The 17,963-nt window shown below is 37.0% G+C and overlaps 1 protein-coding gene across 1 annotated transcript in view; it reads right to left on the bottom strand.

Annotated features, from left to right (window-relative positions):
• Window positions 1-12,325: 12,325 nt before the first annotated feature.
• NUCB2 (nucleobindin 2) overlaps window positions 12,326-17,963 on the bottom strand; it is a 42,270-nt gene continuing 36,632 nt past the window's right edge. The window contains exons 12-14 of the mRNA XM_068988735.1: window positions 16,162-16,332; window positions 12,851-12,929; window positions 12,326-12,437 (exon numbers count right to left, since the gene is read on the bottom strand). Of these exons, the coding sequence (XP_068844836.1) occupies window positions 12,855-12,929; window positions 16,162-16,332 (246 nt within the window). The 3' untranslated portion in view covers window positions 12,326-12,437; window positions 12,851-12,854. The remainder of the gene's footprint in view (window positions 12,438-12,850; window positions 12,930-16,161; window positions 16,333-17,963) is intronic.

Consider the following 17,963-nt stretch of genomic DNA (forward strand, 5'->3'; position numbering starts at 1 on the left):
TTAGAGGTTTTTCTCAAGACTCTAGGAGGGGGAAAAAAATCATATAGTTGGAGAATGACAGAGCCAAAGTCCTAACACCCAGACCCCAGAACTTTCCACTACCCCATAATCACAGATTCTTTGTCACTGTTCTTGAATTTAAGTGGAAATGTTTCCTACATGTTACAAACACTGGTGTGTGCATGCAGGTAGCTGAAAGTGAAAGTTGCTCTGTCAAGTCCGACTCTTTGAGACCCATGGACTATACAGTCCGTGGAATTCTCCAGGCCAGAATACTGGAGTGAGTAGCTGTTCCTTTCTCCAGGGGATCTTCCCAACCCAGGGATCTCCCACATTGCAGGCAGATTCTTTACCAGCTGAACCACCAGGGAAGCTGGTAACTGAAGTGACATTTAAATGCTTATAGAACCTTCATAACATCAGTCAGCTTTCCTCCCCAGTGTAGATTCTCTAATGTTGGTTGATTTCCACATAATTTACCAGCAGTTCCCAAACTGGTCTGCACATTAGAATCACCTGAAGATCTTTCAAAAATTTCAAAGCCCAGATCGCACTCCAGAAGAATGAAATCACAATCTCTGGAGATGAGACCCAGGATCAGTCTTTTCTGAAGCTCTTAGGTGATTTCAATATTGAAGACAAGCGCCTAGAAACTACTGTGATTTTCACTTCAGTCCTGTCCCTGGAAGCATATATGTGAGTGGTAAGTCATTTCAGTCGTGTTTGATTCTTTACAATCCTGTGGACTATAGCCCACCAGGCTCCTCTGTCCATGGAATGCTCCAGACAAGAATACTGGAGTGGGTTACCATGCCTTCCTCCAGGGGAATCTTCCCGATCCAGGAATCAAACCCACATCTCTTATGTCCCCTGCATTGCCAGGCAGATTCTTTACCACTAGTGCCCAGATGATCCTCCACTTCAATCCTATCACTGGATAAAAGTCTACTAAGAAATATAGGAGAAGAGGTCCCCTCCAGGGAAACAATTTCTAAGACCCTGAGGTTCCATGACTCTGCAACTTTAATGTTTTGCAAATAATTCATTCTTTCAATGTTGTCAAATTTCTTTTTCCCCAGAAAATTACAACAAATAATACATATTTTTCTGATTTTACATTTAATATAATTAAATATAAACCTATACAAATGATGACAAGAATAATATTTTCTGACAAATATTTCTCTGGAAGAATTCTTACAACATATAGCCAAAAAACAAATTCAAATATAGCAAAGTTTTATAAAGTCTCTGTGTCTTCCTAATTATCAAATTAAAATCCAAGTATTTATTTATAGTCTTAAAAATAGCCCAAAATATCTAAATAAGCCAGGAAGAATTACATCTGAAGACACTTCAAACTAATAAAATTTCTTCCCAAAGTTTAAGATCAATAGAACATTTTTGGCCACATACTTATAAAAGGTTATTTTTTAACATTTAATTTTTGAAAACTTCAAAATCCCCCCAAATTAATTGTAACAAATAAAAGGTCTTTATAATCTTGACCTTAAATAGGATAAATAAACCATTATTATTAAATGGTTTTTAGAATAGAATAAATATTGATAAAATATGGGTTATGCAGTATTGGTCTCCTTCATGAGAAGAAAAGGCAACAATGAAAAAAAATGTTTTTTTATGTTTTAATTCCAGAAGACAGTTTTTTTTCAAAAGACACAAGGTAACTAATGGTCTTCTCTCCAGACCTGTTTTAGGCACAAGCTTACACATAAACACATATTCCTTCCAAAACTATGAACTTTCGGTTAGAGGCTATATAAATGAGTACACATACAGATACTTTGAAAATTGCAAGGGCTTGGAACTTTCATGTGCTAATAGATCCTGGATTAACCACCTCAGAGAAAGAAATACCTTCAGTGGGAAGGGGGCTCCTTCAGCCTCCAGGGCCCATCCATTCTTAGGCCCTTAAACTGGATTGACGGGAAAACTGAACTACCTGTAAGTCACCAAAGCCATTGCAAATGAATGAAGGTCACTCTGGTCATTAACTGCCTTCAAATTGTTGTCCTTAAAAGATTTAGCCTCTATTTTATCTTTAATATAATTTTCTTGAAAATTAATCCGGTTTTAATAAAATCACCTCCAAATTTTAATTAGTGATACAACAGACTCCCTTAGAGAAAAGATTAATAGTTTGGAATTACAAGGGAAGAGGAGAATTTATTTGAAATACTGGATAATAAGTGCCATGCAGATGGTGGCCATGAAACCTTAAGATTTTAACAATGGTACTACAACTTTCTGTATCCCTCTAAGCTTTCTCTAATAAAGGAGGTGCACTGGAAATACAGTAGTGGAAAAGTCAATAAGCCTTAGTGTTAGTCGCACAGTCGTGCCCGACTCTTTGCGACCCCATGGACTACAGCCCACCAGGCTCCTCTGTCCATGAGATTTTCCAGGCAAGGATACTGGAGTGGGTTGCCATTTCCTTCTCCAGGGGATCTTCCCAGCCCAGGGATTGAACCCGGGTCTCCTGCACTGCAGGGAGATTCTTTACTGACTGAGCTACAAGGGAAGCCCGGAAAAGTCAATACAAAGTAGAGAAATGGTAGAGTACTTAGAGAGGAAAGAACTCAATTAAAACTCAGATTGTCCAGGCAAAAGTAATAATGAAACAATACACTATGCTACTTCTCATCTAATCAGTGAGTGCATGTGCTAAATCACTTCAATTGGGTCCAACTCTTTGTGGCCCTATGGACTGTAGCCCACCAGACTCCTCTGTCCATGGGATTCTTCAGACATGAATACTGGTTGCTGTGCCCTCCTCTAGGGCATCTTCCCGACCCAGGGATCAAACCCACATCTCTTAAGTCTCCTGCACAGGCAGGTGGGCTCTACCACTAGTGCCACCTGGGAAGCCCCTCTCTTCATATCAGAGATTGTCAAATTTATGTCCCGGTCTTCCTGTTCCCCAAAATACTTATTTTCCTTTACTAACAACTGTAAGATGGAAAATGTCTGTTGGGATGCACAAAGTATTTTCATAAACACTATTATTATTTAAGGAGGGTATCAAAAAGCTAAAGAACTGGACAAGGGACATTTACAGTAGTCTGAACGGATGCTTTTGCTCCATAACCTGTTTCACTCTGTTAAAGGGAGGGAGTCAGGACATCTCTACTCGTGAGTCAGAAACTTTCTTCAGAGTTAGAAGCACTCTCTGCAGTGCTCAGAAACCACTCTAGGAAGATTGCCTTGTTGCCTAATGAGCCCTAGAAAACCTGACTTTTCTGCAAACATGGTTTTCTTTTCCCCAAGATCAATTCTTGACTCTGAATGAAACAGAGATGTGTATGTGTTTTCAGAGAATGAAACACATCAAAGGAAACAAGAAATGAATACAGGATTAGGACTGAGTTTTAGTCAGGGAAAAAGTTAAAAATACACATTCTAAGATAACCTTACTCAATGCTAGAGAACAAGAAGGAAAAAAATGGTTCAATACTACCATTAAAAATGTTTAAAACATCAAGGGACATGGCAAATATGTCTCAAAAAGGAAATAATCTGTAAAATATCACTATTCGAATAAGGAAATATTTATGAAGTAACAACACCAAGAAAAGAAAGGATAAAGTTCAAAAGTAAAGCAAACTTAAATCACTTTAACAAATGTAGTGTAACAGTGGCACACACAATGGGTAAAGTCACATGGAACAAAACAAATATAGAATGGCATAGGCTGAACACATGTTTCTTACTCCATACACAGGGAATCTAAAGTAAGGATAAGGATTTAATTAAAAGGCACATATTCTCATATCACTAAAAAAGAGCATTTTAAACGAACTAAAATTTAAAAGTAACATTTTAATACAATGATTCACGGGAGGTGGCAAAGAATACTAATAGATGGAATTTTACTTTTTCTCCCTTATTTTTAAAACACTCAGACAAGGAAACTTTAAAATTAGAACTTTAAAATCACATGAAAAATAAATTATTCATTAAAAAATTTCAGAGTAGCAAAATTTTAAGAATTGTAAAATGAATTTTTTTTTTGCAAGCGAATAGGATTTATTAAGAAGGAAAGTACAAAGCTCTCAACATAGATACTGAGAGGGGGTAAACAGTCCCTTAAAATGAAATATTTTAACAATTAATTGCAAGATATATTTTCATAATCCTGGACAGTCTTAGGAAACATACTCATCACTAAGGATAAAACAAAAGGAGGAGGAATTCCCTGATGGTCCAGTGGTTAGGACTCGACACTTTCAAGCTGTGAGCCTGGGTTTCATCCTGGTTAGGGAACTAATATGCCACAAATTGTGTGACGTGGCCAAAAAAAAAACAGGAAGGAAGAAAATTTGCACAGCTAAAGTCGTATCTATTGCTTATAGTAGATTGTAAACAAATTATAAACAAAACAAATCTTATTTTTAAAGTTATTTAAAACAAACAAACAAACGAAAAAAAAAAAACCTTGTTTAAAGGCAGGCAGAGCTTGGAAGGCAACTGGAACGGTGAGCCTGTAAGAAAAATACACAGTCAAGGGCTGGCTGACCAAGCTGGTACATGGCATTCATCATCCAGACTTTGACTAATATCAATTAAAATACAAAATAGATTTGTGAAAATTATAGACATCTGTAAGCATGAAATGTTTTATTTGGAGGGGCTCCAAAATCACTGCAGATGGTGATTCCAGCCAGGAAATTAAAAGACGCTAGCTCCTTGGAAGAAAAGTTATGACCAACCTAGACAGCATATTAAAAGCCTCTGCTTTTTACTTTGACAACAAAGGTCTATCTAGTCAAAGCTATGGTTTTTCCAGTAGTCATGTATGGATGTGATAGCTGGAGTATAAAGAAAGCTGAGCACCGAAGAATTGATGCTTTTGAACTGTGGTGTTGGAGAAAACTCTTGGCAGTCCCTTGGACTGCAAGGAGATCAAGCCAGTCAATCCTAAAGGAAATCAGTCCTGAATATTCACTGGAAGGACTGATGCTAAAGCTGAAGCACCAATACTTTGGCCACCTGATGTGAAGAACTGACTCACTGGAAAAGACCCTAATGCTGGGAAAGACTGAAGGCAGGAGGAGAAGGGAACGACAGAGGATGAGATGGTTGGATGGTATCACTGACTCGATGGACATGAGTTTGAGCAAGTTCTGGGAGCTGGTGATGAACAGGAAAGCCTGGCATGCTGCAGTCCATGGGGTTGCAAAGAGTCAGACATGACTGAGCGACGGAACTGAACTGAACTGAAACATGAAATGTAAGTTTTTTCTACATAATTCTAATAGGAAATATTCGGGGGGAAATCCTAAATTTCTAAAATGTAATAAAAGGTTTTATTGGTTTTGCTTTGTTTTTGTCTCAACCATAAGTAACCATAAGTCCAAATTTTCAATTTGGTGTCTTCACCACTTGCTGCTGCTGCTTGCTCTGGCTCAGTTCTTGAATTCTTTAAGCATGGTTACTAATTCATAACAACTATACAATCATAAAAAAGAATGAAATAATGCCATTTGTAGCAACATGGAAGGACATGGAGATTGTCATACTGAGTGAAGTTAATCAGATAAAGACAAATGATGTCACTTATATGTGGAATCTAAATACATGATACAAATAAACTTATTTATAAAACAGAAACAGACTAACAGACATAGAAAACAAACTTATGGTCACCAGGGGGTGAGTGCATAGAGAGATAAATTGGGAGGCTGAGATTGACATATACCCACTGCTGCTGCTGCTACTGCTGCTAAGTCACTTCAGTCGTGTCTGACTCTGTGCGACTCCATAGACGGCAGCCCACCAGGGTCCCCCGTCCCTGGGATTCTCCAGGCAAGAACACTGGAGTGGGTTGCCATTGCCTTCTCCGATATACCCACTACTATACATAAAATAGATAACTAATAAGGACCTACTGTACAGTGCAGGGAACTCTACTCAACACTCTGTTATGGCCTATATGGGAAAAGAATCTAAAAAAGAGTGGATACATATATAAGTATAACTGATTCACTTTGCTGTACACCTGAAATTAACACAATATTGTAAATTAATTATACTCCAATAAAAAAATTTTAATGGAAAACAACAAATAAATTATTGCAGCACTATTTATAATAGCCAAGCAATCTAAGTGTCCATTAACAAATGAATGGATAATGAAGATGTGGCATATGGAATGGAATGGAATATTACTCAGTCATAAAAAAGAATGAAATATTGCCACTGGCAGCAACATGGATGAACCAAGAGATTATCATACTAAGTGAAATAAATTAGAGAAAGATAAATATATGACTCATATGTGGAATCTAAAAAGTAATACAAATAAACTTATTTACAAAATAGAAACAGACTCACAGACAGAAAACAAACATGGTTATCAAAGGAGAATAGAGGAATGGAGGGATAAATCAGGAATATGGGATTAACAGATACATAACACTATATATAAAACAGATAAACAACAAGGATTTACTGTATACCACAGGGAATTATATTCAATATCTTGTGAAAACCTATAATGAAAAAGAATCTGAAAAAGCATGTGTATATATATATATATATACATATATAAATCAGTTTGCTATATACTTGAAACTAACACAATACTGTAAATCAACTATAGTTCAACATAAAATTTAAAAAACTAAAAGCTGGAAAAAATTACCGTTTATTAGATCTAAGTTGTTGGATTTTCATTAACTAATTGATTAATTAAAACAGTATGGAAAGACTGAAGTCCTGCTAATGATATTGTGTTAAAGAAAAAACAAAAAGCAAAGAAAAGATCTGATTTCCTTCAAATCTCATACCTTGAAAACAAGCTGTCCTTACAGTCTTCCATTTTATCATCTATAGGAACTCCGCATTTTACTGAATACACCTTAGTCTCTCAATTCCAACAAAACAAATGCATTAAAGTATCAAGTTGACGTACTTGGTTAAGGGTAAAGATGATCTTCTCTAGCAGCTTTTTCAGGAGACACAAATCTTGCATGAAAATTATAAAAGTCATCATCTAACTCTGCCTCTTTTTCAATTTCTTCTTTATTTACTGTACAGCTATAAAAGAGAAATTAAACTTTAGGCACTAACAAAAACTAGACTTGTCAATGTGCTTAGTTGCTCAGTTGTGTCCGACTCTTTACAACCCATGGACCATAGCCCACCAGGCTCCTCTGTTCATGGAATTCTCCAGGCAAGAGTATTGGAGTGGGTTGCCATGGCCTTCTCCAGGGGATCTTCCTGACCCAGAGATTGAACCCATGTGTCCTGCGTTGCAGGCAGCTTCTTCACCATTGAGCCACCAGGACTCAGTGGTAGACTTGTCAATATTTCTCCCTAAAAAAACATTTTGGCCGTCCCTGGTGGCTCAGTGGTAAAGAATTCAGCTGCCAATGCAGGAGACATGGATTCCATCCCTGCCCAGGAAGATCCCACATGCTGCGGAGCAACTAAGCCCACAAGCCACAACTATTGCGCCTGTGCTCCAGAGCCCAGAAACTACTGAGCCCATGTGCTGCCACCAGTGAAGCCTGGGCACCCTATAGCCCAGTGCTCAGCAACAAGAGAAGCCACCACAGTGAGAAGCCCACGGGCAGCAACTAGAGAGTAGCCTCCTTTGCTGCAACTAGAGAAAACCCAACACAGCAATGAGGACCCAAACTGGCCAAAGAATAAATAAATAAATATTTAAACACATACACATTTCTCATCACCTCTTTTATTAGCTTGACTATCTTAAAAAAAAAGTCACATTATCACAAATTTTTTCTTTTTCTTTTTCCTCATGTGAAAAACAGACCTGCTCTTAGATTTATGGTAATACAAATATGTTCAATTAGCATGAAAAAATGCTACTGTAAACAAATCTTGGTTAAACAAACAAACAAAAAAGAGCCATCTCTCAAAAAGATCTTTTACCACTACTTCTAAACTTCTAAATTTCAGTTTCCTTCAGGGAGAGTCAAATATTATAGAGGACTATTGTCTTTGAAAATATAGCTTTAATTATATATAGCTAAGTATGCTATAGGGCTTCCCAGTGGCTCAGTGGTACAGAATCCATCTGCCAATGCAGGAGGCACAGGTTTGATCCCTGGGTCAGGAAGATTCTCCTAGAGAAGGAAATGGAAACCCACTCCAGTATTCTTGCCTGGTTAATTCCATAGACAGAGGAGAATAGTGGGTCACAGTCCCTGGGATCGCAAAAGAGTTGGACATGATTTAACAACTAAATAAAAACAAGTATACTATAAAATGCTTCATGGAAATTCATATGTGAAACAAAATTCCAAATTACTTATACATACTACTAAGTCAACTAAGCCAAAGACTTTTTAATATCTAAAGAATATAAAAATGAATGGGGTAAATCGAACAGAGGACCAATACTTTGTAAGAGAGCTGGAAAGAATAGGATTAGCAACTCTTTAAGAAACAACCCTCAGTAATAAATGCCCAACACTCATATCAACTGGAATTCCTTATGTCCATAAATAATCTTAGGCTAACAATTCTATTTTTAATAAATTATAATTTATTGGAAACTAAGGTATGTCTACATTAACATCTGTCCCTTATCTACTCGTGCCAAAAAAGCATTTTGAAAAAGTTCTCTATGCTCTCCTCCAATTAATTTTATTTGAATATATTTGATATATGACATTGTGTAAATTTAAGATGTAGAACATGTTATTGTTTAGTTGCTAAGTCATGTCCAACTCTTTGCAACCCCATGGACTATAGCCCACCAGACTACTCTGTCCATGGGATTCCACCAAAGTGGGTTGCCATTTTTCTTCTTCAGTAAAACGTGTTACTTTGATATATTTAATGTATTGCAATATGACTGCTAGGTTTCCCAGGTGGTGTTAGTGGTAAAGAACCTACATGCCCATGCAACCATAATAGACACGGTCTCCATCCCTGGTTCAGGAAGATCCCCTGGAGAAAGGCATGGCAACCCACTCCAATAGTTCTTGCCTGGAGCATCCTATGGACAGAGGAGCCTGGCAGGCTGCAGTCCATAGGGCTGCACAGAGTTGGACATGACTGAAGCGACTTAGCACATATGCAATATGACTGCTGTTGTATTGATATTTGTCACATAAAAGTACAATATCATTGTCTCCATTACTTTCTGATTTGACCCCAGTCCCCCATCTAAAAAGTTTTATCCTATGTGAATCCCTGTCTTATCACAATACCAGTTACATATAAAGTCATCAACAAAAGGATACCCCAGACCATTTAAAAATATTTCCTATAATTTAAACAATAGAGATAAGAATTCTTCACCATATCTAGAAAAATAGCATTACTCTGCTGAGTGATTTTTGTGGGGTTTAAGATACATATAAGTAGAACTTTTCTAGATTGCTATAGTCAATTCTAGGATCTATGATTTAAGGGGAAAAAATCTGAAGTGTTTGGAGGAGTATGCAATGATTATTTTAAAATTTATAAAGTGAGAACTGTTTTTAAAATTATTATTAATGTTAAGAGAAGCAATTAAAATTTTGAAGTATTACTGTGGATTTGTTCACTTAGCAGCTGTAAGCATGCTACAATAGGGGTAAGAAATTAAATATTATTTCCCAACCTCCCTTGCAGCTAGGATTCCATATATGATTGGTTCAAATAATTGGTTGCACTCACTTGAAACTTTTACTCAGAGCTGAGTTCCATGGGGAGAGAAGCAGGACCTGAAGTATCCACTTGTGCTGATCTAAAGTGTGTTAGTGGTGGTGTTCTGGAACTGGTAACTTCATGGCTTCCTAATCCAGTGGGTGGCTTCCTGATTTAGCAAACAGCTTCTCAATTGTTCCTAAAGCAGCAGCTTCTTCGGCAGCCTAGTCTTGTGATGCAGTTCCTAGAAGCTCAGCCTAAGTTCCATTCTTTCAGCCCTCCCAAAGATGCTGTGAGCTATCTATACACCCCTCCCACATTAATTCCATTCTGTTTGACAGCTGAAGAGGATTCAGTGACCTGCAATGAACAATCTTAACCTATACAGAATTTGGTAACTAGACATAAGGTATAGCAAGTAAAGAGATATTAAGAATAGAACTTGCTTAGTTGAGGAGGTCAGGTTTGGGGCAGTGATATCTCATGCAAACTCAGGATAAGGTATCAGAAAAAATGGTAATAGAATTTCAGAATGCTAGCACGTGTAGGCTCTTTCAGCAAAGTCCAACAAGACAGATGTGACTTAGGCTAAGGATGGTCAGGTCTAGAGAGATGGAAGGGAATGTAGCTTTGCTGAGAGAACTGCCATCTATCTACCAAATAAATTGATAAAGTCCCAAATCTGGAGCCCTGAAGAACTAAAAAAGGCAACTACTGGACTACCATACTCCAGACTGAAACAATTATAAATAAAAGTTCTGAGGAAGCTGCTAAAGCTTTCACAACCTTTCCAAGAACCTTCCCTTAAGGATTTTCTGCCAAGTAATGGGAACCATCCTAAAGAAAAACATCAGAGTAAGACTGTTGTTATCCCATCCCAGCCTACAGTTCAAAACAATAGTAAGTAGGTCCCACTCATTTAAGACCCAAAGGGAGAGAAAGAACATAGAGGCCAGCAAGTAAAAGATGAGGTTCTTTGTTAAAAGCAATCATGATAAGATCTTTGTGCTTTCTCATGGTAATAATTAAAGAAAACTGACCAGAGACCTACTAAGTTTTTAGGGAACTGTTTTGCCAAAAAGCAGAAGAAAACAAAATACAAATAAAAACCCTAAGCCCAAGCTGAAACAGCTGTAACTTTCTAAAACAATTCCCAAGGCCCTAAACCCATAATAACAGGAAGAAAAGTGTGAAAGCTGTCCACTCTTTAAGAAGGGGACACTTTCCAAAGGCCACTTGTGTCCTTGAAGGTTACTGGGCAATAAAAACATCCTAGAGGGCAATGCCAAGGGCCCCTGAGGACATAAGATGAGGGAGTTCCTCCCAGAAAGGTGAAGCAGGTGTTGCCTGATAGAAAAGCCAAAGAATGTATTTATGGACAGAGCAGAGAGCTATTAGCACCTTGCTAGTTTTGCCACAGAATATTTTTTTTTAATTTCCATGGATGTATGACTGCTATGTTTCCTGTTTTCCTCTTTTCTAAAAGGTTGATTTTGCTGCAGTTACCCTGTACCTATTTCGTTATGCATATGGGGCTCAGGGGGCAGACACGCTGCATTTTAGTTTGCAAGTGGTGGGAACGTAAGAAACCACATTCTATCCTCATGAAGGGGACTATACTCAGATATCATACGCTTTGTGTTACAGTTATTAATGGATTCGATTTTGGTGGTTTCCTTTTGTGGTAGGGGAAGTCAGCGTTCTCTGTTTCAGGAGAATGTACACAGATATTTAGGTCACCAAAAGGCTGATTAAGTTTTCAGAGCTGTAGTTGCCCATCAAATATTCCCCTTTCCCTTCTGAAACGGAATTTTTCCCTAGCTAAAGAATCCTAATTTTTAGCTGGTCTCACTTACACTGGATTTCTCAGCTTCCCTAGCAGCTAGATGGCAATGTGACACAGCTCTGGCCAACAAGATGTAAATTCAAATGCTCTGGGAAACCTGGATCCAGGACGCTGACTCAGCTGGGGAAATTTCCTTTGCTTGCCCTTCGCCCACTGCTTCCAAAAGCCACTTTGGACAATGAAAATGAAATAACTTGAGAATAAAAACCATGCAACGAGGAGAGCAGAGCAGAAAGATGGGAACCTGGACACTACCTACTTACAGATTTCTTTTATGTAAACGGCAAAAACTCTTCTTTAGTTAAACCAGCATTCTCTTTGGCTTTTCTGTTACATGTAGCAAAACCTGATCTTCAATGATAGAGCATAATGCAAAAATATTGTAAATGAAAAATGACCTTAAGGGGTAGGAGAAGCTGTTTGTTAGAAGAATTTCTAGCAGTTAGTATTGCTGAAAGTTAAAAGTTTCAGGAAAAAGTTACCAGCAAACACTGGGGAATACTATGGTATTCTCAGGAGAAGAATCATTAATATCAAAGAGACTTTTATTGAGAGAGGGGATGATAAGCACCCATAAGAGTATCTATCTTTATGAATAAGTGAAAGCAATTTATTTTAAAAGCAATGGATGGAACTTTCTCACTTAAATAGTTACTAATAATTTCATTAAGTTATGGCATAGGCTGCTTAATTAAATAACTAAAGGAGAACAAGGGGAAAAGAAGGGAGGTATGAAAATGACAGCAGGTATCGAGTTTGTTTCCTTCCTGGTTCTGATACGCTTCAATCCTTAAATATCTGTGTTAAAAGAAATGTGTTCCCGTTTAAAAAGTATCTTCCTTTATTCCACATATGCTTTAAAATATTTATTGAGCAGAGGAGAAGGAAGGGAGGCAAAAAGATGACACAGATGATGATTCAACAATTTTCTTCCAAGTTCTGGTGGACTTCAAACTTTAAATGTCTGTACAAAAGAAAAATATATGCCCTTATTTTAAAGGTATCTTCCTTCACTCTAAATATTATTTTATACATAGATATATTGAGTATTTGTTTCTTAACTATGCTTAACCACAGATCGCAATCTAAAAACATGTTCTCTGATAATATCAATAATTGATTAGGAAGAATTATGAGTAATATCGAAAAAAATCATTTTACCATGTATATGGCTATCAAATTACATAGCTTTTGAAATGTACTAGTATATAAAGATTTTAGAGGCGTTTTCATTTTTCTATAATACAAATTGCTCTGTTTCTACACATAAAGAGAAAGTAGCACAGATATTAGTGATTTGAATATGTATTTGTAACAAAAGTAAATTTCTATTTATTCCATTTTTAAAAATTTTCTCAAACAAACAAAATTACATACGTGGCTAAATCTTTGATTCTCCACCAGGTGCTGATGGGGAAATCTGTTGTAATTTTTTTTGTTCCATCTGCTGTACAACCTAGTGAATGGAAAAAGAATGTCTTACAAGCAAGTATTATTTTCTCTGCTATGGATGAACTTTGCCAAAGGACAACAAACTAACTAAGAATTGTTTTCCAAAATGAGATATTCACATTCTAAAATTTAGGGCAACTACTATCAGCAATTATATGCCAATAAAATGAACAATTTGGAAGAAATGGACAAATTCTTAGAAAAGTACAACTGTCCAAAACTGAACCAGGAAGAAATAGAAAATCTTAACAGACCCATCACAAGCACAGAAATTGAAACTGTAATCAGAAATCTTTCAGCAAACAAAAGCCCAGGTCCAGATAGCTTCACAGTTGAATTCTACCAAAAATTTAGAGAAGAGCTAACATCTATCCTACTCAAACTCTTCCAGAAAATTGCAGAGGAAGGTAAACTTCCAAACTCATTCTATGAGGCCACCATCACCCAAATACCAAAACCTGACAAAGATGCCACAAAAAAAGAAAACTATAGGCCAATATCACTGATGAACATAGATGCAAAAATCCTTAACAAAATTCTAGCAATCAGAATCCAACAACACATTAAAAAGATCATACACCATGACCAAGTGGGCTTTATCCCAGGGATGCAAAGATTCTTCAATATCCACAAATCAATCAATGTAATAAACCTCATTAACAAATTGAAAAATAAAAGCCATATGATCATCTCAATAGATACAGAGAAAGCCTTTGACAAAATCCAACATCCACTTAGAAAAAACTCTCCAGAAAGCAGGAATAGAAGGAACATACCTCAACATAATAAAAGCTATATATGACAAACCCACAGCAAATATTATCCTCACTAGTGAAAAACTGAAAGCATTTCCCCTAAAGTCAGGAATAAGACAAAGGTGCCCACTTTCACCACCACTATTCAAAACAGTTTTAAAAGTTTTGGCCACAGCAATCAGAGCAGAAAAAGAAATAAAAGGAATCCAAATTGGAAAAGAAGAATAAAACTCTCACTGTTTGCAGATGACATGATCCTCTACATAGAAAACCCTAAAGACTCTACCAGAAAATTACTAGAGCTAATCAATGAATATAGTAAAGTTGCAGGATATAAAATCAACACACAGATATCCCTTGCATTCCTATATACTAATAATGAGAAAATAGAAAGAAAAATTAAGGAAAAAATTCCATTCACCATTGCAATGAAAAGAATAAAATACTTAGGAATATATCTACCTAAAGAAACGAAAGACCTATATAGCCTATAGTTATATAGAAAACTATAAAACACTGGTGAAAGAAATCAAAGAGGACACTAATAGATGGAGACATATACCATGTTCATGGATCGGAAGAATCAATATACTGAAAATGAGTATACTACGCAAAGCAATCTATAGATTCAATGCAATCCCTATCAAGCTACCAACAGTATTTTTCAGAGAACTAGAACAAATAATTTCACAGTTTGTATGGAAATACAAAAAACCTCGAATAGCCAAAGCAATCCTGAGAAAGAAGAATGGAACTGGAGAAATCAACCTGCCTGACTTCAGGCTCTACTACAAAGCCACAGTCATCAAGACAGTATGGTACTGGCACAAAGACAGAAATATAGATCAATGGAACAAAACAGAAAGCCCAGAGATAAATCCACACACCTATGGACACCTTATCTTTGACAAAGGAGACAAGAATATACAACGGAGAAAAGACAATCTCTTTAACAAGTGGTGCTGGGAAAACTGGTCAACCACTTGTAAAAGAATGAAACTAGAACACTTTCTAACACCATAAACAAAAACAAACTCAAAATGGATTAAAGATCTAAACATAAGACCAGAAACTATAAAAATCCTAGAGGAGAACATAGGCAAAACACACTCCGACATAAATCACAGCAGGATCCTCCGTGACCCACCTCCAAGAATATTGGAAATAAAAGCAAAAATAAACAAATGGGACCTAATTAAAATTAAAAGCTTCTGCACAAAAAAGGAAACTATAAGCAAGGTGAAAAGACAGCCTTCAGAATGGGAGAAAATAATAGCAAATGAAGCAACTGACAAAGAACTAATCTCAAAAATATACAAGCAACTCCTGCAGCTCAATTTCAGAAAAATAAATGACCCAATCAAAAAATGGGCCAAAGAACTAAACAGACATTTCTCCAGAGAAGACATACAGATGGCTAACAAACACATGAAAAGATGCTCAACATCACTCATTATCAGAGAAATGCAAATCAAAACCACAATGAGGTACCATTTCACGCCAGTCAGAATGGCTGTTATCTAAAAGTCTACAAGCAATAAATGCTGGAGAGGGTGTGGAGAAAAGGGAACCCTCTTACACTGTTGGTGGTAATGCAAACTAGTACAGCCACTATGGAGAACAGTGTGGAGATTCCTTAAAAAACTGGAAATTGCCTTATGACCCAGCAATCCCACTATTGGGCATACACACTGAGGAAACCAGAATTGAAAGAGACACGTGTACCCCAATGTTCATCGCAGCACTGTTTATAATAGCCAGGACATGGAAGCAACCTAGATGTCCATCAGCAGATGAATGGATAAGAAAGCTGTGGTACATATACACAGTGGAGTATTACTCAGCCATTAAAAAGAATACATTTGAATCAGTTCTAATGAGGTGGATGAAACTGGAGCCTATTATACAGAGTGAAGTAAGCCAGAAAGAAAAACACCAATACAGTATACTAATGTATATATAGGGAATTTAGAAAGATGGTAATGATAACCCTGTATGTGAGAGAGCAAAAGAGATACAGATGTATAGAACAGTCTTTTGGACTCTGTGGGAGAGGAAGAGGGTGGGATGATTTAGGAGAATGGCATTGAAACATGTATAATATCATATATGAAATGAATCGCCAGTCCAGGTTCAATGCAGGAGACAGGATGCTTGGGGCTGGTGTACTGGGATGACCTAGAGGGATGGTATGGGGAGGGAGGTGGGAGGGGGGTTCAGGATGGGGAACACGTGTACACTGTGGCAGATTCATGTTGCTGTATGGCAAAAGCAATACAATATTATAAAGTAATTAGCCTCCAATTAAAATAAATAAATTTATATTAAAAAATAAAATTTAGGGCAGTCAACAATGCCATTTAAAAAATAATAAAATTTAAAATATAACATCTAATTTAAACATTATAGTACAAAAACAGAGGTATGTAGCAAAGACCCTAGAATCCTTTTTAATGCCACAAGCCTTTTACAAAATACCACCTGATGGTATTCCAGCTTCTGAGCCTCAAGTTGTTCATGCTGACGTTGTAGGTCTTCTTTTTGTTTCTGAAGCTCATCTGCCTTTTCCTTAAGTTTACTTTCTTGTACAGAGATAAGATTTTCATATTCCTTCAGTTCTTCCTCTGTGAAGAACTGTTGCTGGTCCAATGTCTAAAAGACAAAAAAAATGAGAAAAGAATAACTTTAGAAACAAAACCAAAAGCTCTGATTCAGCTCTCAAATTCTGTGGTTAACAAAGTACAAAAGAATATCTATAGTATTATATCTTTGGGATAAGAAAGAAGGGGAAAAAGAAAATATAAACTTATATTTTATCTGGGCAAAAAGTATGACAAGAAGGAAAACTCCAGAAACTACGGAGACTGGTTATTGGTCCATGAATCAAGGTAAATTAGAAGTGGTCAAACAGGAGATGGCCAAAGGAGACATCGACATTTTAGGAATCAGTGAAATAAAATGGACCAGAATGGACAAATTTAATTCAGATGACCATTATATCTACTACTGTGGGCAAGAATCCCTTAGAAGAAACAGAGTATCCTCATAGTCAACAAAAGAGTTTGAAATGCAGTACTTGGGTGCAATCTCAAAAATGACAAGAATGATCTCTGTTCGTTTCCAAGGCAAACCATTCAATATCACAGTAATCTAAGTCTATCCCCCAAGCAGTAATGCTGAAGAAGCTGAAGTTGAATGATTCTATGAAGACCTACAAGACCTTCTAGAACTAACACCCAGAAAAGATGTCCGTCTCATCACAGGAGACTGGAATGCAAAAGTAGGAAGTCAAGAGATACCTGGAGTAATAGGAATATTTGGCCTTGGAGTACAAAATGAATCAGGGCAAAGGCTAACAGAGTTTTGCCAAGAGAATGCACTGGTCATAGCAAATACCCTTTTCCAACAACACAAGAGAAGACTCTACACATGGACATTACCAGAGGATCAATACCAAAATCAGATTGATTATATTCCTCAAAGCCAAAGATGGAGAAGCTCTATACAGTCAGCAAAAACAAGACTGGAAGCTGACTGTGGCTCAGATCATGAACTCCTTATTGCCAAATTCAAACTGAAACTGAAGAAAGTAGCGAAAACCACTAGACCATTCAGGTATGACCTAAAGCAAATCCCTTATGATTATACAGTGGAAGTGGCAAATAGACTCAAGGGATTAGATTGCCTGAAAAACTATGGACAGAGGTTTGTGACATTGTACAGGAGGCAGGGATCAAGACCATCTCCAAAAAAAGAAATGTAAAAAGGCAAAATGGTTGTCTGAGGAGGCCTTACAAATAGCTGAGAAAAGAAGAGAACCTAAAGGCAAAGGAGAAAAGGAAAGATATACCCATTGGAATGCAGAGTTCCAAAGAACAGCAAGGAGAGGTAAGAAAGCATTCCTCAGTGATCAGTGCAAAGAAATAGACGAAAACAATAGAATGGGAAAGACTAGAGATCTCATCAAGAAAATTAGAGATACCAAGGGAACACTTCATGCAAAGATAGGCACAATAAAGGACAGAAATGGTATGGACCTAACATAAGGAGAAGATATTAAGACAAGGTGGCAACAATACACAAAACAACTATACAAAAAAAGATCTTCATAACCCAGATAAACAAAATGGTGTGATCACTCACCTAGAGCCAGGCATCCTGAAATGCGAAGTCAAGTGGGCCTTAAGAAGCATCACTACAAACAAAGCTAGTGGAGGTGATGGAATTCCAATTGAGCTATTTCAAATCCTTAAAGAGGATGCTGTTAAAGAGCCGCACTCAAT

The sequence above is a fragment of the Capricornis sumatraensis genome, chromosome 16 (genome assembly GCF_032405125.1).
Source record: "Capricornis sumatraensis isolate serow.1 chromosome 16, serow.2, whole genome shotgun sequence".
NCBI classification, from domain to species: domain Eukaryota; kingdom Metazoa; phylum Chordata; class Mammalia; order Artiodactyla; family Bovidae; genus Capricornis; species Capricornis sumatraensis.